This window comes from Ascidiella aspersa, chromosome 7, assembly GCF_963924565.1.
Source record: "Ascidiella aspersa chromosome 7, kaAscAspe10.2, whole genome shotgun sequence".
Lineage (NCBI taxonomy): Eukaryota > Metazoa > Chordata > Ascidiacea > Phlebobranchia > Ascidiidae > Ascidiella > Ascidiella aspersa.
The window spans coordinates 27,644,503-27,667,714 of NC_139453.1; the positions used below are offsets into that span (position 1 = coordinate 27,644,503).

Here is a 23,212-nt window from a genome sequence, read left to right on the forward strand (position 1 = left end):
TTAGTCAAATGAAAATGTGTTAATTATTACACTTCTGGCATCATTGCAATTTCACTTCGCAACACATTAAATAAATAATTAACCCGACCAAAATCTGGAGTTGCGCCATAATGGCTCTCAGAAGCGGCACTCTGTCCTTGCAGACTGACCAATGCTCCAGTCACAAATCAAACTCTGACATGGAGGTTGAAAAATCATCATCGGGAAGCTACGTTCATGCGCCAATAGGTTTGTAGTAGGTTTATTTACAACTTATCCATGAATATTTTATATTTTTTTTCACAGTTTATTAAAGGTTTATTTTGCTTTTAGTAAATTTATTTGGTCTATATGACTTTAAGCAAAGCTATGTGTTTTTCTTATAAAACTTGGAGTTTTGAAACTGTCTATGTTTAGAGGGATTATCATAAATAATTTGTTACTGTTAATATGACTTACAGAAGTTGAGTATTTAACAAAAATGTTAAAAATTTGTAGGTGATGGTTGTAGCCATGCAACTGTTTTTAAAAAAAAAAACTTTTTTGTCTTTTTTACAGGTTAAGACTCAGTTATTTTAAAAAGTAAACAATTTTCTACTATTTGGCTTACTATTTTAAATCACGGAAACACAGCCTGTTCAACTATGCAGCAACATTTCTCTTTACCCGATTAAGATTAAGTGGCCAAAATTTAGCTAAACCTCTATTTTGGCAGACAAATTTGGCCCGACCGGACGATGGTTTCGGCACAAACTCCTTGACGGAATTTTGGTCGGAACGCCGGTGCTGCTAACTATTCAACGTCACCGCACCAAATTGAGAACAACCATTATGAAAACTATGAGCTTTCTCGGGACAGAAGACTTCTACACAATACTCTTTCTGTTTCTTTTATGGTAGGTTTTGAGGTCTTAGGCTGAACTTAAGACTACTATTTGCTATAGTTGTATATAAATAAAAAAATGGATTTATAACTAAAAACTGTTAGCGTGAATATATATATAATATTTGAGGTAAACGAATATTACCAGAGCATGTGATATGTTAAGATTAATTACATTAATAATAAAAGTAATGCAGGTTTAAGCTTTTTTGCACTCTCTTTGTTGTGTGCAAGTGTTAATTAGCAGACCCCTGCCAGACTCCTGGCTACGAATTTAGTCCAATACCTTATCTTAAAACCACTAATGTAATTGTATTTCCCTGCAACTAATTTGCCGTTCTTTAAATAAAAACAAAGTATTGATCTTAGCCCCTTTATGTATTTTTATTTTGCTAAAAGATTTTACAACGTTTACTGTTTGCAGGTCAGTTGATTCGCGACTTGGCCGTCTGTTCGGAATCCTGATGGGAATCGGATTTTACACCACTGGATTTCTGAAGACGGTTTTGTGTCTGCCGAGACCGCCATGCCCACCCATCATTCCACTGGAGAAAGCTTTTGATTGGTAAAACTTAATTATTTCCCTCTAAAAAGCAATTGAGTCTGAAAGTTTTAAACCACAGTCTTCCGACTCCCAACTACATTTCTCAGACCCATTCTGCCAAAAACTTTTGTGTTAAATGCTGGTCAAGTTATGTAATAATATTACTGGGATAGTGAGTTTATATTAGAAATAAATGCTTTCTGCCAAATATGGGCAGAATTTGGTATTAGATTTTGTGTGGAAAAAAAAATTGAGGGCATAAAATCGGCACCCTGAAATGCGGAATGCATTTCACTGAATGTGACATTATACTGTGAAAAATTTTGAATTGCAGGATCAGTAGTGTAGTTAAAACCAACTAAATTGCAAAAAAAACAGTTGTTGACCACTGACTTGGTCAGCTAGTATTTTTTGAAGATACTTTCATACCTTAATGCAAGTGCATTACCATAATGAACTTCTTTCCTGCGTAAGCTAATTATATACTGGCTGACACATTTCATTTGAAAGCATTTTCTCTCATTTAATTTATTATACACTAATAAACCAAGCCATCATAAAAATAATGTTTGCAAAAGGTTTAAAGACAACTTTAGATTTAAAATAAATACATGATGAGTATATTTATTTTTTTAAACACTTTTTCAACACATTTCTGTCCATTGAGAAGACTAAAGCCTATTAAGGCTGAAAGGCCAATTTTTATTCAGTGAGTCACATACATTGGTTTAGTTCTGACGTTTTGCAAAATTTGAAAACTAAGTTTTTTATTATATGAGTTGAATCTCAGAATAGTTCCAAAAGAAGATTGTTTAGTTTGTCTTCGTATATATATATAATGATGTATATCTGACCATACAAATAAGCCAGTCATCAAATATAGCAACAAACTATGTTACACAACATACAAACACGCACTACATGTCAATACTTCCTGTTATACATCTGACAGACCCCTTCCTATTCGTTAAAAGGCCATTCAACAGAGTGATGCTAAATTTTATATTCACTCATAGAGATTAGCCAGTCACTTTTTTGGACAGAGATCGATTTTGTTATGTTTTTGCCAAGTAATACCTGACACTGATTTTTTTTCATTTGTCTTGGATGTGATAATTTATAATTTTGCATGATGTTAAACACAGTATACCAAATTTTTTTATAAGTCAACCAGTTATGAAAATAAATTCGAAAGAACAAAATTTCAAGTTAAAAAAATCAAAATTTTCTTGCTTTTAAGGAATATGTATGTTATTTTAATTAAAATATTATTTATAGCCATTATATTCGATAAAATCGTCACACTGATGATGGCATTGCGTACCGCCGAACCATTCGTAACAGTGTAATGTCGATTTTATTGAATATAAAGGCTTTAATGTGTTACATGAGTATAAAATAAATCCGCATTTGTTAATTGTAGGGCTCTTCCAAGCCACCATTCACTGCTGGGCGTCATCTGTCCTTGGTATATCTGGCTCTACACCACACTACACTACGACATGAGTACGGTTGGAATGAGTGTGGTCTGCACACTGATTGTAATATGTAAGTTATGTTTAACAACTTACTTTTTTTTTAAATGTAAAGCTTTAAAATACAAATCTGGTTAACAGATTTTAGGACCTGTTTTGGTTATTAATTTCGTTTTTTAATTTTGTTTTTGGCAATTCGTTTTTCAGTGACCTGGATATGTTTATCATTTTTTTTTAAGTTTTAAGTTTTTTATTCATGGAAGAATTACCCATAAGTTATTGTAAGTTTTTTTTCTTTTTGAAACATATTGATTTCCTAACATTATATTCTCCATTCTCCATGTTATGTAAACCAGTACATATATCATTACTTTTGTTAATATAGTTTGTTTTGTTTTTTTAAATCGGTTTCTCCAAATAATATTTCTGAGTTATACAACCTAAAAGGTTTTGTCACCCAAAACATACACATTCAAATGAAACCAAATACATCTCAGTCGTAGAATGTACAAAAAATTGTGTGAAAACTGTAATTTTTTGTCTTCAGTATAATATTTTTTTAATTTTATCGCAAAAAGTTTTTTAAAATGACTATTTGATATGTGCATGTTTCACAGATTTAACTCTGTGAGTTTGTAAAACATGTAGATAGTAAATACTTATGTGTGGAAAAGCACCCTTATTTTGTATGGAGACCTATTGCATTAAATGCAAATAGAGGAGTGGTGCCTAGCAATTTGCAGTAATTACACAGCCCACTCAAATGCCGGCTAGCAATGGCTCCATTATTGTTTGTTTAGCACTTAGGTAAACACTTAAATCTGTTGCAATATGCCAAAGCCCAAATAACTTGGAGTTATACATTCTAGTAATTGGTAAACTGTCCATCCTAATAATGTTGTGCAAACCCAATTTATGCATTTTTTTATTTTATTTTTTACGACAAATTTAATATTTTTTTAAGTACTATGTAACGATCTGTTATGAATTTGATGTTTGAAAAATTAAATTTTAGTTTTTTAATTCTAATGATAAATATAACAGGTTAGCACAAACTCCCTTAATCTTTAAATGCTGTTGATCATGTTTTAACTCATTTCAATATTGAAAATTAGTGCCATAGTAAAAAAAACATTAAACTATTTGTTATTGTGCTGACCATGCCATTTATACGGTTTTATTTTTATTTTTTATTTATTTTTAAAAGTGTTTTTCAAAACTCAAAATGTCTTTTAAAAACCTATACATTTTCTTTAAAAAGTTTTTAAATATCTTAAAATTTGTTTTAAATGTGTGGTAACTCTGAATGAAAATTACAATTTACCTCATTAATCTACTGTTCTGGCACATCAGAACGACATATGTGTAAATATATATATATCCAGTAACACAATACACTAACATCGGCTATTCATTTTAATGGGAACACATAAAGTGACATCTTAGGCAACTAATTGATGTTATGGGAAAGTAAGCCATGAAATTTGATAGGACTGTTGGGAGAATACTGTATTTGTGTTTGCTACGCTTTGGCAACGTAAGGACATTTGTTTTTTGGCTGTTTTTAAATGTTTGATTTTGTGTTCTTTTGTTGTTTTCTATGTCAGCCATGACATCATCAAAATAGATATCAACAGTATTTTTAAGCGGGCTATTATATATGACGTTTTAGTTGTAACGCAATGTTGTTGAAAATGTTGGTTAAACAGGTTTGATTTCAAATTCAAAATACCTAATTCTGATATTTAGACTGTCAACAGGTACAAAAGCATAAAATCCGTTCTTAAACTTTACCGAAATGTATATTTCACTGTATTAAAAATTCTATAAATTTTATAAAATGATGTCTAACCAAAAAGTGTTTCAGCAACTAAATGTGTTACAAAGATGCACTTTTTCAGTTCCTTGAAAAACATGGTTAAAACTCTAATTGACCAAAAAAACTTTAATGTGAATAAATTCCAGGGTCATTTGGAGTGCTGCTCAGTCGATTGTACCTTGGTGTCCACAGTCCTGCAGATATTGTTTGCGGGGGAATTTCAGGCGTACTGGTGCTATCGATGTGGATGCAGGTAAACTACAGGCTTTATTTCTGGCAAAATTGGCCTCTATTGCAAAGTCTAGCCGTGGTTGCGGGTTTAAAACAAACACAATTTATAGTTATACTGTCAAGAGGTTTCATTTAAAGCTGATATTTATTTGGGTTGTGTGAAATTAAAACTAAATATTTACAACCATAGGCGCCATACTTTAAAAATTCCAGGGCGTTTTTTTAAATTAGTCCAAATGTTTTTTTATTAGTAGTGAATCACCAACAAAGCAACAGTATATGGGAAACAGATTTAGTGCTATGTTATTATTGAAACAATGCGGTGTGTCTCTCGCTGTGTCATGCCAAAATTCCACCCTACATGAATTGCATTTAAAAAACATCGACCGGTGTAATTTAAGATCTTTAAAAAGCTATGAATTTCCCTCCTTTGAATTTATTTCCTAAAAATTTGTGATAATCCCATATTAATATTTTTTTACAAATCTAGGTTGATGACTACATAGAAATGCACATCAGCCAACCGAGCCTGGAACCCCAGCTGCAGTTATTTGCACTCATGGTGCTACTTTTGTGCATTCACCCGACAACCGAACCCGGAAACCCTTCGTTTTCAGACAGCGTAAGCACTCTATGCTAATCAATTTAAAATCTTGTTTCTCTAAAATTATGTTTGTGGTCCATTGTTTTGTTGCTGCCCACAAAATGGCTTTATGAAAAAGCATGGGTTTTTGACAATTTTACAAGCCATATTTGTATTTGTATTATGTAGTTTAAAAAAAAAGATTAACAAAAATCTGGTTAGTTTTTTTTTTTTATTAACCAAAGTCTGGTTAAAATTTGTATTCCAGTAATTTAAGGAAAACATTTAACTTTTATCAGTGTCCATGATTAAGCCTAACTGATAGACCTTCGATTTTATGTTAATGTCAAGTTTGTTCCTTAATGGCTTGGTTTGCTGAAATGACTTTTAATACTGTGTCCCTATAATAACATCTAATTTTTCAAAAAATCCTCATTTTAATTTTCTCGATAGGAAACCAATGCTATCAAAAACATTAGTAGTTGATTTAAAACTTGCATGTTTTTCGAACAGTGTGTTTTGGTTGGCGTGATCAATGGAATTGTGTTCGGACGAAGCCAGCGATCCAGGATTCTTGGTATGCAAGCGGTCCTTGAAACCTCTCCCGACACAGATGCGATGACCTTTATCATGATCGCCCTCGCTCGGCTACTCATAGGTACAGTTTAAGAATTTTTTGCAGACTAAAATTTATCAGTGCTCAGGAGCCTTAACAATAGAGACAAACTGATATTTTGGTTAACTGATTATATCCGCCGATATATTGCTTCTACCTATATATCGTTAGCAGCAACTTTTCATGTTCACTATGAAAATATGATTAAGTTTTTCCTGAAAATTCAACACATTTAGATTTAAAAAAGAATACAAAATAAAAATTATGGTTAATGTGATTATTTTTATGGATAAGTGCCATTCAAGTTTTAGTACGATAGCCGTATTCAAACGGCATCTTAACTAGTTTTATTTGTATTTCCTTGTATAAATTCGAGTTTCTGGTCTTAAATTGTGCCCTAAATATTAAGTTTGACCTGAAATGGATTTGTCTGTCATTGGAATATTGCTTTGTAAAAATGTAAAACAATTTGTGATTACTTAGATTTTGTGGCCAATGGGGATCCAGAATAGCGAATCCTAGTATATTTTTATTAAATTATTTAACCTTGATTTTGTTTGGGGAAGGGATTAATCTTAATCTACCCTACAGGGCCCACAATCACAACAATAAATCGCCCAAACAATTTGCTAACATTTGTACATTATAATAAAAAAATCTCCCATATGTTTAACATTCTTAACAACTGTCATTTGAAGCAGTTGTGTAAACTGTAATATGTCAACTGTACAAGTTGTTGCCAAAACTTATATTTTTGCAAATAGTTAGTACAATGCAACACTGCACACAGAACTCTAACAATTCGGTCCTATTTTTGAAAGCATTGTTGGGTCTTAGTGCTTCTTTTTTGCCTAACAGGGTCTGTTATGCAGTCCAATAATGTACTGCAAAAAACAAAGTTACTATTGGCATAAGGAATACTTGACAATCACGCTGTGAATAACTCCATAACCTCACTGAATATTGGCCTAAAGTTGACCTTAAGTAACCCTATAGCGCATTATGTCGACGGCCAGCACGTTTTGCAATGTATTGTTACTTTTGCAACTTAACGCATTTAGGGAAATTGCGAACTCCGCACCTGGCATTACACCTTAGTCGCTCGCCCAATAACGCTTGATTGACACTTAATTATTAGACGAACGTTATCGCGAGACGCAAAGTAATTGGTCCCCGAAAAAACGCTGACACTGCACTACCAGGTTACATTTTAAGCAAGCACTATAAATGTGTTGCCGCAGCGACAGGCCAACTTACCACAAGCGTTTGTGCAATTAGGCGCAACAATCGGCCTTAAAACATTAAATTATATCGGTTCCAATTACCCGAAATAAACGGCAGAATTGGATTCGAATCCCATCTTCGAATCCAAGGATTCGATATTCTACTTTGAACATCTCTAGTGGCCAACGAAGAAGCTTTTGTTAAAATTGAACAAAATAGTCTAGTCAACAAATATAAATCGCTCTTCTGGTGTAAACGAAGTATAAACCGACGTTTCGGCAGATAGTCTAGTGTTAAGGTTAGCACCGTCACATTTCAACTGAAAACTCAAGATAACCTTATAGCTGTACACCTTTATGACTTTACGACCATCAATAAACGCCGACTGCTAGTTAAGTGCTTAGAATGACTTGAAATGCCACATAAAAGAGGCTCATAAAGTGACGCCTCCAATTGAACTCGAGCCAAATGGTTTAGCCACCAACTGCATGTTTAGAAGATTTTCTTAAGGTTAACCTATAGTCCGAGATGCAAGGAAAACAAGGCCTTGCTTGCATAAATTTACTATGTTCAGACCATAATTGCTTGCCTGACTTAATTCTGCTGCGTCTTAAGTTTTTGCTATTTAATCTCTTAAAATTGCAATACTTTGTGTAAATAATATGTTATGTTAAATCACCAAAAATGTACTTAAACCTAAATAAATTTGTGTTTAAAAATAGCTATTGAGGCCTATTTGAACAAGTTAACAAGTATTTTCCTTTGCCAATAATGACGCTCTATTTAAAGTGGCTTCCGATCTTAAAAGAACAGTATAAATTGTGAAGAACTATATGTCGACGCTCATATAGTTTCTCTTGTTTGCTTTATATACTTTGCATAGTTTGTCAAATATATTTAACTCCAGTAACTCGATATTATTTGAATGAACGTACATTTACACACATAGCCAGGAATAGCAAAATCACAAATAGAAGAAAACGCAGCACGTTTAAAAATAATCAAAACGTGTCCACAAATAATTTTGATTAATATTTCTCAAATAGTAGGGCAGGGCGGCCTCGCTTGCATCGTTGATCGACCGATTAGGTTAGTCTTGCGAAGGTAACTTGTGTACTATATATGGGTGCCGATATCTATTTCAGAAGGGATTGCTCACAGAATACACATTGTCTATATGGACGTTTTAGTTCACCAACTGACCTTTTCTAAGGCATCTTGTATACTATGTGCGTCTCAAGTCCGAAAAATTAGAATGATCTTTCTACGCCCGCTACGTTTTGATGCTGTCTTTTCAACTAGATTAGCGCTTCTTTACCGTTGCGCTGTGGAAGGCTGCAAAGTATGTCGCGGACAAACGGAAAACCTATTCAAAATTATTGAAGATAATTTTTTTTCCGTTTTTCTATTTTTTATTTTCGGCAGTGTAATAAAAACTTGCAAGAAATGTCGGTTTACCAAAACAAATCGCGCTCAGTAAACATAGTAATAAAGTGAACATAGTCGTGCCATGTTAGTAAAAACCTAGCACCAAACAGTAGTTGACATATAAGTACGACTCCACAAAGGTTTGATCACAGAATACACTTTGTTTATATGAGCGTTTCACTTAATAAACCGAGTTCGGTTATTCCATCTACAGGAATCTTGTATACTAAATAAATGTGTGACGTTATCACTGGCCAGTATAACTCCAGAAGGGCTTGATCACAGAATACACATTGTTTATAACTGTATACTAGGGTTGTTTGTTCAAACACTTTTTTGTCAAATTTCAGTGGGGACCCCCTGGAATTGTAAGGTTGCGTCTAAAAACCCCACAAACCAATCTGACCACGTTTGGTTCAGTATTGACCGTGCTACGTCAGTTTGAAAATTCAGATTTGGGCTAAAATTTTTGAAAAAACATAAACTGTCTTCCCCCTAAAAAAATATTTTTTCTTCTTTTTTTGCATTGCTTTGCAATTGAATAGCCATAAATTAACCTGTTTTGCAGTAAAAAAGTGAGTAGTCATGGTACAAATGTCACATTTCAACAATATTTGTTAGGCTGTTATGTATGAAAAATGGCTTAAAATTTTAAAATAAAGTAGATGCAACAAACATGACATCATATGTATATGGACGGTTTAGTTGATTAATTGTTTTCGGTAACCCTCTCCGAAGGCATCTTGTACTATATAGGGGTTCTATTGTCGTTTGCCAGTACGACTCCAGAAGGGCTTGATCACAGATATACATTGTACATATAGATGTAGCCTGCGTTTCAGTTGGTAGTTCGAGCTGCTATATATATTATGTTGAAGAGAAAAGCGTTCTGTTGGCAGTAACTGCGCAAATTGGTGGAACCGTAAAGGCCGCAACAATTAGTAGAGTGGCGGCTGATTAATTATTAAAAGCCGCCAACGGCGACCTTTGTCTTTCTTACCAACAAAAAATAGAAACAGTGCTAGCCTAACGGATGGCCGATGTACGACAGATGGTGTCTGTCGATATTGCTACAGAAAACGCTAATCAAATGTTACCCTCAGGAAAATTACCCTCTAAAGGCGGTACAAGATTTATCTACAATAATTTGTGAGGATTAACCGCCCAAAAATATTGGAACGATTTAGCCCAAACGAAATTATACGATTTAATATGACGTTATATCGCAAAATGGGAAAGCTTACCCAAAAATGTAACTATAATAACCTACCGGAAATATTACCTATTTCCCGAAATATATCAAAAAAACAAACACTATTTGCCCTAAATGAAACGATTTACCCTTTTTAAGATTTAAATGTTACAATTTAACTACAAAATTGAACGATTTACCACCCAGAAATGGTACACCATCTATCACATTCACTTCCAATAAAATGTAATGATTTACCCATTAAATATGGCAGCCAAAAAAGGCCTTTTTAATTCCTGTATAATAACTGCATAACAGTATATCAGTGTTACCACAATGACTTAAATAGCGACTTCATTTGACGAATGGCCTGCACACTGTGTGCCAACTTTATGGGACACTTCCTGGTATGACGTAGACGCGCTTACCGGCACTTCGTGCACTCAGTGACGTCACAACGCAAATTGTCAACGTCGCGCGAGTGGTATGACCCAGTTGGGTTGTGTTGCGACCAAAACCGCAATAAATTATTATTTTTTAGTACTTTTTTGTGGGTAGAAACTAGTTTTTGCGTGAGGTAATTCTTTTGGATTTGCTTTCCATCTAACGTTATTATAAAACAAAAGTAAACACTTCACATCGGTCGTCTGTATGTAAAAACGGAAAGCTAAAACAGAAGTGTTAAATTACTTAAGTCAGTCACTTGACTTGAGGGCACTTAAGTCACTGTTTTCAAATGACTAGGCTTGACTTAAAATGTTTTGGGTAAACTTGGATTTGAGTCATTAGTTCAAATAACTTGGGTTGGAGTTGAGTGTATTCATTTAACAATTTAATATAAAATTTAGCTAATTATCTCAAGTTTTGCACTTAAAACGATTGCTATTTTTTTTAATTATATCTCCTAATAGTTTTTAAAGTTAACCAATTGCAATTGTTCAACTTTTTTTGTTTCAATATGGAAATGAAAGACTTGACTGGGACTTAACACGGGAAACTGATGACTTCCGTGACTTGACTTGTTATTCGTTGCAAATGACCTGACTCTTACTCAAAAGTGATTACAAAATGCCTCGTTTGCAACATTGGTTCACAGGCCCTGAACTTCCCGTGTAACTTGCTGACTAATCGCCCACTAACCAACTTCTGGTTAACCCGCTACAAAGCCTCACTCTTCGCTTCCCGTTTTCGAGTGGATTTAGGTCAGTTTATTTTACGCTTTGAGAACAACAGCGTAACAACCGGTTAAACGGATGCAAAACAATTGTTATGCAACATCCCTGTCACGTCATAATAGAAACGCGATTTTTACATTAGATTTGCTTTCAGCGCAGCATTAGGCGATACATGAACCGTTCATATCACGAAGCAGTGTTTAAAATAACTTAGCCAATTAATAAAAAGTCCTAGCCAATTAATTTAAAAAATAAGTTCTAGTCAAGTTTACCCAAACAACCAAAGGTTTGCCCAAATGGTTTTGTTCACGTGGATCATGGTCGGCTTGAATTTTTGAGCTAACGTCATACAACCAGTAGACTCAAAAATGTGAAAAATGGAGTCTAAATACATTCAGGGAGAAGGCACCGAAATCAAAGTCTTTTCTTTTAAATGTATTTAATTTTTGCAAATAGTATACTAAGATTTCAATTTAGCCTTCATAAAACCCCTAAAACTGGCGTTTTTGTACGGTATTTACGTCTTTGAGCGTTTATTCTTATCTGTACTCAAACTTGGAGCCAAAGCCTGGCCGAAAACCCCGCTTAAAAGCGACCAAATTTGCCGGCCTAAATAGATTTACTATTCCCTGTTCTGCGCCGTTTCTATTGACCCAAACCACCCACCTTGCGTAAGCCTACGCGCCCAACAGCGTTGTGTAACACCCAACCTTTACTATTAGCGGTACAAAAAGGTCACCCAAGCTCGCGGAATTTGCCCTTTGCGCAATTTCCAAAACGTTAAGGCAGTCGTTAAAGCCGGTACAACTAAAGCAAACACAAGGACGCCGGTAACATAAGGGAAGCAATCAGCTCGGAAGCTCGCCGTGCAATATCTCCGCAAGTAAAAAATATCGTTCAGAAAATTTCACACATTATTATCAGCAAACAGACTTTTATAAAAAAATGTTATTGAAAGATTTAATACTCATATATTCACGTCATATTTGACCTCGACATTTAGCCGTGTAATATCTCCGCAAGTAAAAAATATATCGATCAGAAATTTTCAGACATTTCTTATCTTAGCGCATTTTAAAAGACCTATCTTAGACAACAATTCAACTTTTGTAAAAAAAGTATTATTGAACATTACAAATTTTTCATTGTGCAGTGCCACCTGATTTCCATATTTTGGTCTAATAAATAGTGATCAAAAGCAAAGGTGAACGCGTTTTTTATGGGACTGTATTAACTTTAAGGACATTACTAAGTCTTGCTAAGTCGGTGCCAATTTTTTTTTAATTTACGTTAAAAATTTTTTGATTCGTTTTTGTAATGATTCAATGTACTTTTGTATTAAAAAAATGATTTGGAAAAGGATCATTAGGCCAAGGCCATTGTAATATGGAAAACAACAGCATAAAAATAACTAATATATCGCGAACTTTTTTAAGATTTGACCTCTTCGCTTCCTTAATATACTTATTTAGGCTTTGGGTTTTTGACTAAAATCATTTCATTCACACCCCCGGTAAACTTTTAAATAACTGTTGTCGATTTTTGGGCTACCCTCCTGAAATACCAGTTGTTACAAATACGTAAGAGAAAAAACCGTTTTGAGATGTCGTTTCTTGTCGCTATTCTTGTCCACAATTTCGTGGTTGAAATACGTTTTGTTCGGCCTATTACGGCGTGTTTTCCAGTTCCTGTCTTTCTGACGCAAAACCGACTTGAGATTACGCGAAGACGATGACGTCACTCGTGTGGCTAACTCACGTTCGCTGATTGGCTTGCGGTGGCATTACGTTGCGCCTTTGGTGTTAGTCATGGTTACTTGGGTTGGGTTTTGCCAAATATGGCATACTTCCTATTATTTTGTATGTCGCTTTTCATTTTTATTTTTTACAATTACCGTGAAAAAATAAAACAGCCTAGAATCCGAAAAACAAGTTTTTTTTTAGGTTTTGTAGCATAATGGCTGATGTTGTAGTTAGGTGTAGAATGAATACGAAATCCCATACAGAAGTAGGTAGCGTTTTGTAAACGTTCCCCAAAAATCTACATTCATTTTCAACATTTCTCGGATAATTTTGTATAAATAACAGCATATATTTTTTAGCCTTCTTTCTGCATTCGAAGGTGCCGTCGGAAAAGCAATTTTTTTTATTTTAAAAATAAGGAAACGCTTTTAAACAATAAAGGTACTTATGGGGACATTTTATTAAAATAATTTGCAATTAAAGTTTACAAAATTATCCCATGGGTATACAATTTTTTATAAGACTGGTAAACTTGTTTAACTGGTGAAGTACTGGTAGATCTTATGCTACAGTATTGTGTCTAACAGGAGCCATATGCATTTCCACTGTAAGGTCCGAAATACAGTTTTTTAACCCTGCGATTCCAATTTTTAAATTATCTTCGCTGGGAGTTTACCTAAAGGTCCAATTAATGCAGTGCCACGACCTCAAGGTCTTAAAGTCAGACTTTTCTGCCTTTGGATGCCCTAATTGTCGTAGACCTTTTTGCTTAGAAATGCACCAATGTCTAACGGATCAGGTGGATTCAAGTTAAGACTTGAGACGCACCTATTTAAGGTCATTGAACGTAAATGTGGGTCATGCGCGGTGATGCGTGACCGACCGACAGGCGCTTGAGTTTGACGTAGTATCGAGGTAAGCAAATTCCTCGGAAGATTAAGACGCTCCGTTGTTTGGTTAAACAAGTGAATCTACTCAAAAGTTTGACGTTGATCAGTGGCGTTTTTTTAACAAATTGGTGTGCTTTTTGCGAGGAATTACATGGTTTATTTGGCGGCTGGAGGTTTGTTTGTTTTTTTGTGTCTTTTGAATGGACCTAGATTGTGTGTTTTTTTGTTTTGTATCAAAGCATACAACAACGAAGTTAAGTCCAATAATTACTGACATCTGATAATATACACTATAACTTAACGTTTTTACCCATTTAATTTTAATTTGTCGCACCAGAATTGTTCATCGTTCTACTCTCAATCCATAAACCTTCCAGTTTAAGGGCCTAATATACTCTTTACAATACAAATCATTACTCTTAAAAAAGCTATTTATTGCATAAAGCTGATTAAAGAACTTCTATTTTGATAAGTTTTCCTCCCCAAATGAAAAAAGAATCATCCAAAAATAATCCTAGCGGAGCCAGGAAGTTGCTCACTTTGAGAACCACTGGTCTAAACCAAAACTCACAAAAAGCATAGCAGACTCGTGGAGCGATTTAAAGACGACAAGAAATCGCATTTTTAGCGAAAAAACAAAAACGCGTCCAGTTTTTGCGTTTGTATTGAGTTTGCACCCGACAAGACAACGTTCTTGGTATCCTCTTAAAATGTTTAAAAAATATGTAAATCCAGTTAGGAGATTCTCTCTAAAATTGACAAATCAGAAAATGAATCGTGAAAAGCATACCTAATACGCCCGAGCGTCTAAACTAATTATAAAAAATCAATATCAAAGCGGCAAGCTTTTGAAATGCGCACTTTCCTGCCCTTTACGTTGACCAGTGTTTCAGTTTATTTATTTTTTGCTCTACTTTTTATTGTAAACTTTCTAACAAAAAAACCCTCAAAAATCCTTGTATATATATACAAAAACTTTTGTTTTAATCCACCGAGTTTTTCAAAACCAGATCTGCTTGTAAAAAGCTTACCAATATGCATGCACTGTTTGTTAGGTACACTGTGCACGGATTTGTAATGTAACTTGTTAATGAATTGCAAAGCCAAAAAGGTTGAGTAGATAAAATCATCTTGATTAAGACGTTTCGATACGAACATGTATCACTAGTAATTTGGTTAATGCTTCAGTTTGAATATGATAGAAGCTTGTATTTTTTTTGGATTTCGAGTAAAAATAAACACTTTTTTCGTTTGAAATCGTTTTGCAAGAAATATTATGGTTTCAGCTTGCTAAAAGTGTTTTAGTAAAAAAACGCAGCAAATTGTTGAAAACATGTAATTTTACGCGTCACGCGACCATCGTCCGATCTCAAATTTGCAGCCGAGCTTGCAAACCGGCTCAGCTGATTGTGGCGCGATGGTTCAAAGGTCATTGGAGCGGGGTCAAAGGTCGTGTGTGAGGCCAGCACTCGACCGCGTGCCAGTTTACATTTCGTGCAAACAACTTTTACGCTGTTTGCAATCTTGCGCAAAACGTGACGACGCATTGCGCAATTTCTTGACGCTTTTCCTTTGTTGTATGCGCTTTTGTCGAAATTCGAAATGTTTACGAATCCGAAAACGTTAATTTTGGATAAGGTTCTTTTTGGACACAGTTTTGGTTAAAAAGTCCTTTATTGGGTACGCTATGCGCGGATCTGTAATGTAGCTCGATAATAATGAATTGTAAAGCCGAATACACATTTAACTGAAGTTGATACAATCTTTGTATCGAAATAATCAAGATAATTTCGATCTACTCGACCTTTTTGGCTTTGCAATTGAAGTACTTTCTTAATGCGGCTATTTTGGCAATATTTGTCGTCAGTTGTAGAAATCCAATGTTTACAATTAGCACGGGGCGTTTGCGAAACATGCTAGTTGAGCTAGTTGGTTTTAAACTTATGTATTTGGTTATTTGTTTGCATAAACTTTCTCAAAATGATTCGTAATAGGGCGAAATTAATGTGTAACCAACATTTTTAAAATTATTTCAGCTATCAGAACAGATTTAACACCACGCACATTTGTAGCCTGGTTTAAGGCGGTTTATTTCGTTTGTGCCATTTTTTCGAAGTGACTACGAATGTGAAATACCCACGTGAAAGTTAAATAATTAAATTTTGCGGCCGGGAGATGCTTAAGCAGGTAAAATTTGCAAAGCTTTATATGAATTATTACTAAAAACTAAAAACGCAATTAACGTTTTTGCGCTTGGTCGACTTTGTGCGACTGAGAGTGCAATAAGCCAAACTTTGAAAACCGGTGCACTTGTCTAATACAGGGTTTCCCAAACTGTGGTCCTCGACGACTGCACAGGTTGTACTTGGCGATTTGATAGGAAATTCAAAAGCCACACATATATGTTGTACAGTACACACCCTTTTTAAAGATAATTGCTGCAGTTAATCACAACTTAAAGATTTCGAAAGCTTTTGCTATCCAGTGACATAAATCTTACTTGTTGCCCCTTCGTTTTAGTCAAAAAGTTGTTTACGTATTCCTCGTCTATGACGTAACAATATACTTATCGCCATTCGGAATTTGCGGTTTTGTTGAGATCATTCCAAACGTTTGCCAACGCAAAAGCTAGTGAAACGAAGCAGAATGAATCAATGTCATCCGTCCCATTGATGTTGTCAGTTTTGTAAATAAATAAAATTCGGGTATGTCTATTTTTGATTTGTATTGCGGCCCGCGAAAAAACAGATTCACAAATAGTGGGAAACCCTGGTCTAATACACACAAATTGGCCTTCGGTTCCCCATGCGTTAGCACATTTTTCAAGGTCGCTTTTGACTTTCATATTTGTTATTAGGAGACAAACTGGCGGACACAACCCAAAAACCGCAACCGCCGCTCGTATTCTGCTGCTGCTGTTGTTGTTTTGGACTTTGTTTTTCACTCCTCTGTCGAAACTCGGACTTTGAACGACCGAGGTGTTTTTAAAACTCAAGTCACTCCGAATCACTTGAGCGCCGATTTAAAAGAGCGCTGCAAAAAAGCTCTTGGGCGCCAAACACGATGTTATTGTTCTTGTTGTTTTTGCTGCGTCGCTTTCCAGCAAAAAACGACGCTTAACTTGCTACATTATATTTTTAAAATAACAAAACTCAGCTGGTACAAATAAAATATATAGTTCTTGATTGAACTGAGCGCTGCAAAAAGCTCTTTGGCGCAAAACACGATGTTGTTGTTGTTGTTCTTGTTGTTTTTGCTGCGTCGCTTTCCGGCAAAAGGCGACGCTTAACTTGCTACGTTGTATTTTTAATTAACAAAACTCAGCTGGTACAAATAAAAGTTATAGTTCTTGATTTAACTGAGCGGGTAAAAAAGCTCTTAGGCGCAAAAACACGATGTTGTTCTTGTTCTTGTTATATTGCTGCGTCGTTTTCAAGCAAAAAACGATTCTTATTTTGCTGCATTATATTTTGTAAATAACAAAACTCAGTTAGTACACATAAAAGGTATAATCTTACGCTCTCAATTCCCATGTTCAATTACAGCAGATTACTTCTTGTCGCAAAGGTCAAAGTTCGCGAAGAAAGACAATGATTGGATACTTTTTGCTGCAAAAGCTTTTGGGCGCCAAAACACGTTGTTGTCGTTCTTGTTTTTTTGCTGCGTCGCTTTCCAGCAAAAAGTAACCAATCAGTGGCTTTCCTGGTGAACTTTGACCTTTGCAACATGCGGTAATCCGGTGTAATTGCACCTAGGATTCGAGACCTTAAGAACTACACCTTTTGTTTTTACCAGCTGAATTTTGTTATTTTAAAAATCGAATGTAGAAAGTTAAGCGTCGTTTCAAACAGGAATAACCAAGTTTTCTCAGAAAAGGACGAATAACTGTAAGGACTGACCATAATTTTGTGTCGAACTTTATTATCTTGATTTTCGTTGAACGAAGGAAAGATAAAAGACTATGCATCAAAAACTGTTTAGGCTTTAATAACAAAAATCATGAAATTTTAGTTCTGAATCGCACCTGACAACATTTATATTGTACTCGGTAGAATTAAGGCCGGATTTTGTCCCCGGATTATAATTTGTTGACTCCTGGTTTGGCATGTCTGACTACTGATTTTAATGGATTTTAAAGCTTCCTTACATAGGGTACACCTTAGGTTTTTGATTTATGTTACTATGCCTGGTAGCAAAAATTTATACGCCTTGGGTTTATTTCAAACGAAGCATCTATACCGCCTCGGTAAATATCAGTCGTAAATTGCGATTAAGGTGGCCCTAAAGTATGTGTTGTATCAAACCAAAGGACACGACCATTATTATTTAATAAAGTTAATAAATTATGGATGGATCTGTCGCTATAAAGGTGCATAAAAGGTATTTTAAGCCTTGTTCGTTTAAAAATGTGTTGTTATGTCGTAAACTGTTGTCGGGTTGTCGTAAATTGTGCTTTTATTATAACATGTGATGAAAATTATGTGGTAAACAATAAAAGGAAATAAAAAAGCATGTGGTAAACGATATACAAAATAATGCGGCCCAATAAAGACAACTTGAAAAAATGACCCCCAGCTTTGAAATAAATCTGCTCTCTTCTGTCCCCAGGCGGCGGCATCATCATCGCGTTGCGCGTGGGCCTCAAGTTGACCTTCTGCGCGACCTTCAGCAACCTGTACCGACTGGCCGGGCTGGAAACCTTCAGCAGTTCGGCTTACCGCAAAGCAATGGCTCCCAACCCAAAGCACTACACTAAGGACTTCAAGCTGCCTCCTATCTATGTGAGTTATTTAGTAATATATAAGCAGCTTCAGAAGGGCTAGAATAGATCTCAGTTATTAACACACATATGTGTGTACATGATTCATTGAATAAATGATATGGTACTGTGGATTCAATATGAAGTTGCTTGTACTAATAGATTGAGCAAGCTTCGGCGTATGGTTGTTTTTCGACTCGCTTCTCTCTGAGCCTGTGTAGCTCAGTTGGTTGAGCCGTGGTCCAGGTATGACCGAGGTCGTGAGTTCGAACCTCACTGCAGGCTAGTTGTTTTCCTAGCCTGCCCTGCTTGTATCATAGATGAACAGATTCGATGAATGGCTTTCGGTGTACTATATAATATTAGTAGATATTCAACTGTAAAATTGCTCTTTTGGCATAAATTTATTAAAGTGCCAACGTTTATGTAATAAAATTTTGCCGGAAGAACAATTTTACAATCAAAACAATGCCTGGCAGTAACAGAATATTTATTAGTAGATATTCAGTAATTACCTTATTTCATCTGGACTGAAAAAAAAGTGACATACAAAATTTCGTTTATCTTACAGTAGACGTTAACTAAATATATGAAGTTGGGTGAAATGTGCGACTTGATTTTTTGGATGGAGCCGGACTATAGGGCCGTTTTTAACGAACTCCGCTGCCCTGGTTAAAACATTTGAACTCGCTTAGACAAAGATTTGCTCATAAATTTCTCATATATAAAAGAGGTTAAACTAGTGATTCTCAACCGGGGTGCTGTGGCACCCTTGTGTGCCATTGCTAATGCTCAAGGGTTCCAATAGATATTTGAGAATTTTTAAGAATCTGATTTTGCTTAATTGGTAAGCTTCTTGATACAACTATTTGTGTACGATTAGAGACATTATATCCAATGACGTTTTCCTACATGTTTTAAGTTGATTGTTTTGCTCCAGTTCCATTTATAGTGACATTTTAGTAAAATACTCAACGAAAATTTCATTCGGGCTGCCAAAAATCTATTTATTATTGTTGAGGGGTGCCATAACAGGTTGAGAATCACTGGTTTAAACCCTACTAAGCCAACAATGACTCCAAACGTATAGAACCAAACCTAACAACCACTCCTCAATTACGTCACAGGCCACCAAAGTGAAGCTCGACGACGATCCTTTGGCCAACGACTCCAACTCCTCCTCCTCATCAACCGCCACCACTACGTCGTCATCCTCTGACGTCAGCGACTCGGAAATGACGTCATCAAAGGCGGAGGCGGCCCACGAGATTCCGGACCGCTCGTGGTTGGAGTCGATGCAGCTGGGCGCCGCTATTTTCGCCCTCACAAAGAAAGCGCGCGAAGGAGGCGCCTGGGACTTTGAGCTGCCCACTCGCTTTTGCGTCTACAGCATTATCACCTACGTGGGCGTAGAAGTGGTGCCCCGAGTGTTCTCGCTCATCGGGATCTAAGCGCGCCCCGGCAGGATTTGGACGCTCGTAAGCGGCCGATTTTTTTGGGCGCCTTGAAGCCGGCTGCTGCTGATCGACCGATGTCGCCACGTTCTGCGGGGTTTTGGCTCTCGAAAGCCCGCCGAAGTTTTTTGACTTTTTGTATTCTGTGTGTGTGTTTTGTTCCGACTGTGTGCGAACTCTGAAGCGGTCAGCTTGTAGAACGAATAACCCAGTGTTTCTCAACCCTATTACTACGCCTAAGAATAACAGCAAAGCTTTTGCGACCTAATTGTTCTTACAAAACTTTTTGTAAGTGAACAAAATCAAAGACAAATAGCAGAAATAAATTCAAATGTTATTATTATGATTAAAGTCTTGTTGTTCTCCAACACTTTCTCAATAAGAAAAAGAATAATTTTCTCAAAAATCACAATAACACATTTTCAAAGTTTATAATTCAGTCACTTCTTGTTACCATCCCCATCCATGGAAAAAGTGCTTTCTATGCGTTAAAAAAAATGACTTATCACTTTTCTAGCGAAGTAACCTCAATACATCTATGTAAACTACTGGAGTCGGCGACCTAACTAAATCAAACATTCACCCAGTTTTAGGTCGCGATCCATGGGTTGAGAAACACTGGCGTAATCAATACCACGTGTGTTTGCATGACAAGTAGGCGTCTGCGCCGATTTTCTTTAGGTATTTCAACACAGTGTCCGTTAAAATCCGTTTTTTTGACCGATTCTCGTTGCTAATGTGTCGTTTCGGCTTTCGAAGCACTGCGGTTGAACTCGGTACGAGTGGAAATCTCTCGCTGACTCGACTTTTGTGAAGAAACGCGGCAAAACGGGCCGAAATTACTCAGCAACTTGTTCTCAATGCGACTTGATTCTAATATTGCGGCCGGAAAAATAACAGTGAGTTGTTAAACCACGTACAATAGCGTTATCTGTGAAACTAAAAACTCGCTACGAAATTGTTTGCACCATTCTTGTGAAAGAAGTCGTAGTTTTGGTGCCACCATCATTTCAGATCGGCAATGCTGCTTTTATTACGGCGTTAATGTGATGTTTTTGTTTTCCATAAAGACGCTTTAAGTCATGACATTGCTTTACTTTTAAAATTCCTCTGTTTAGAATACACCCCGGTTGAATAAATTTAGAATTGGAAACTTGTTAAAATATTTTTTTTCACTTATTTTCATTAATATTTTAAACACAGCTTTCCTAATTTATTGAGTATGATCAATTTTCACTCGAAAGTCGATAAAATGCATCCAAGTTGGAAATCATCCTTGGCTAATTTCTTTCGGCCTTTTCAGGTTCAATGAGCAAATTTAGGAAATTATTTAGAAGTTTAAAGCACGGTTGCAACGGCCTATGAAGGCAAGGTATTTTTGCCACGCCTGAGGCTGTAACTTTCACTAGTGTTTTCTTGATTTGCAAAAATTTTGCGCAACTTTCACGTAATTCATCGGCAATTTTGGGAATACCCTGTAGGACTAAAATTGCCTAAGATTGTATTGCTAGTTGTGAGAAATTTAGAATTGTATTTTCGGTACTAAAAATATAAATACCCACGATTCTTACAACTGAAATTTTTCTTGTGTTTGTTCTTCAATCTTCAGGAGAAACTAACTGAAAAATCATTTTCGCAAAAGTTTATTTATCGGTCACAAATGCAGTCCAGTTTTTTTTTGTAGTTGTTAAACACGAAAACTCACCAAACATTTGCTACTCAGAATGTTGCATTGCAATTAATGTTGCGATTTTTATCTATACTCTTGGACCTCAATTCGTATTTATGTTTCAATATTCGGAATTACGCCATTTTTTGCGAAAGATTTCAAATATTCTATAGTCATTTTACGCCTAATTAAAAAAAATATATTGCAAAGTAACGCCGTGATTGGCGATAATTTTAATACTAACCCAAAATGTGGTTTCTGTTAAAACTTTTCTGAAATCGACTTTGATTCGTCTGGCTTTACCGAAAGCTATTTTGGGCTGGTCTAACATGACATTTTTAAAAACAGTATGTGTGTCTAGTTCAGAAGCTTTCGGGCATTATTATGATAATAAAAAGTACGCTGGTGCCCTCTTACTATTTTTTGTTCTTTTTTATGTTTATATCAAAAATATCTTAGGTAATTGGAGTCTTTTTATCAAGCGACAAAACGTTCAATTACTCGGTATTGGGGAAATACCCTACGCGACGAAAATTCGACCTGTTTTTTTTTCTTCTTGTTGTGTTTTCTGTTGTGTTTGTCCTCTTTCCACTGCTTGTATACAAAGAGAATAAAGTGAAACGCCAACGGAGTACCGGCCTGATTTCTTTTAACACGAGCACAGCGCGTTGCCTTGGCTGGGATTCGAACCTGGTACTGAGGTTCCCCATCAATATAAAGTTGCTTGTACTAACAGATTGAGCAAGCGTCGGCGGATTGTTGTTTCTTGACTCGCTGAGCATGTGTAGCTCAGTTGGTAGAGCGACTGTCCCCGTATGACCGAAGGTCGAGTTCGAACCTCACTAGAAGCTGCTCTGCTTGCATAATTGATCGACAGATTCTGCCATGGCTTTCGGTGCACTAATGATAAGTAAGCCGTAATCGTTGGTCAAAAAGCAGCTTCAGAAAGCCTAGATCTCAGTTGGAAAAACACATAGTGTGTGCATCTTTCATTGAACTCGGTACTGAGGTTTGCTGTATGACTTTCTGCGCGATCTTTAGGCGACGGTTTTCAGGGGTTTAGAATTACCAGGGGCAAAAGTGGAATAACTTCCTTACAGAAACGTTAAAAAGTTTTTATCGACACGCTTAAAAAGTCATAATGGGTGGGCTAAAACAAAGAAACCGGTGTAAAATATGGAGAAAAATGGTATACTTCAACCCCCCCTTTAATTGCGTTAAGATCAAAATGTTGCGTGTTTCCTGAAATTTTAAATTTTTTGTCTTAAATTTTTCAAATAATAATTCAAGCTACACTGACGTAAATATACAATGGAAATCTTAGTTTTCATGTCAAGAAAATGTCGAAAAAATAAATTGTTTTTGAACCATTATTTTAATTTATTTACGGCAGTGTTTCCTAACCCTTGAGCAGAGACCCATGATTGTGTCGCAGTTTGATTTGTTCGGGCCGCCGACTGCAATAGTTTATATGGTTAGATTTTTGATATGGGTGCTAAAAATGAATTCTGCAAAATCGTCGTGGTTAATATTAATTAAATTCCAATTA

General features: G+C 35.8%; 1 protein-coding gene across 1 annotated transcript; it reads left to right on the plus strand.

Annotated features, from left to right (window-relative positions):
• Window positions 1-2: 2 nt before the first annotated feature.
• On the plus strand, window positions 3-22,294 carry LOC146138771 (putative sphingosine-1-phosphate phosphatase). Its single transcript, XM_083393564.1, has 9 exons — window positions 3-228; window positions 695-875; window positions 1,287-1,427; window positions 2,830-2,954; window positions 4,847-4,953; window positions 5,422-5,553; window positions 6,028-6,172; window positions 18,390-18,562; window positions 19,668-22,294. The coding sequence occupies exons 1-9, from the start codon at window positions 111-113 to the stop codon at window positions 19,989-19,991; spliced, it is 1,446 nt and encodes a 481-aa protein (XP_083249690.1). The 5' UTR covers window positions 3-110; the 3' UTR covers window positions 19,992-22,294.
• The last annotated feature ends 918 nt before the right edge of the window (window positions 22,295-23,212 follow it).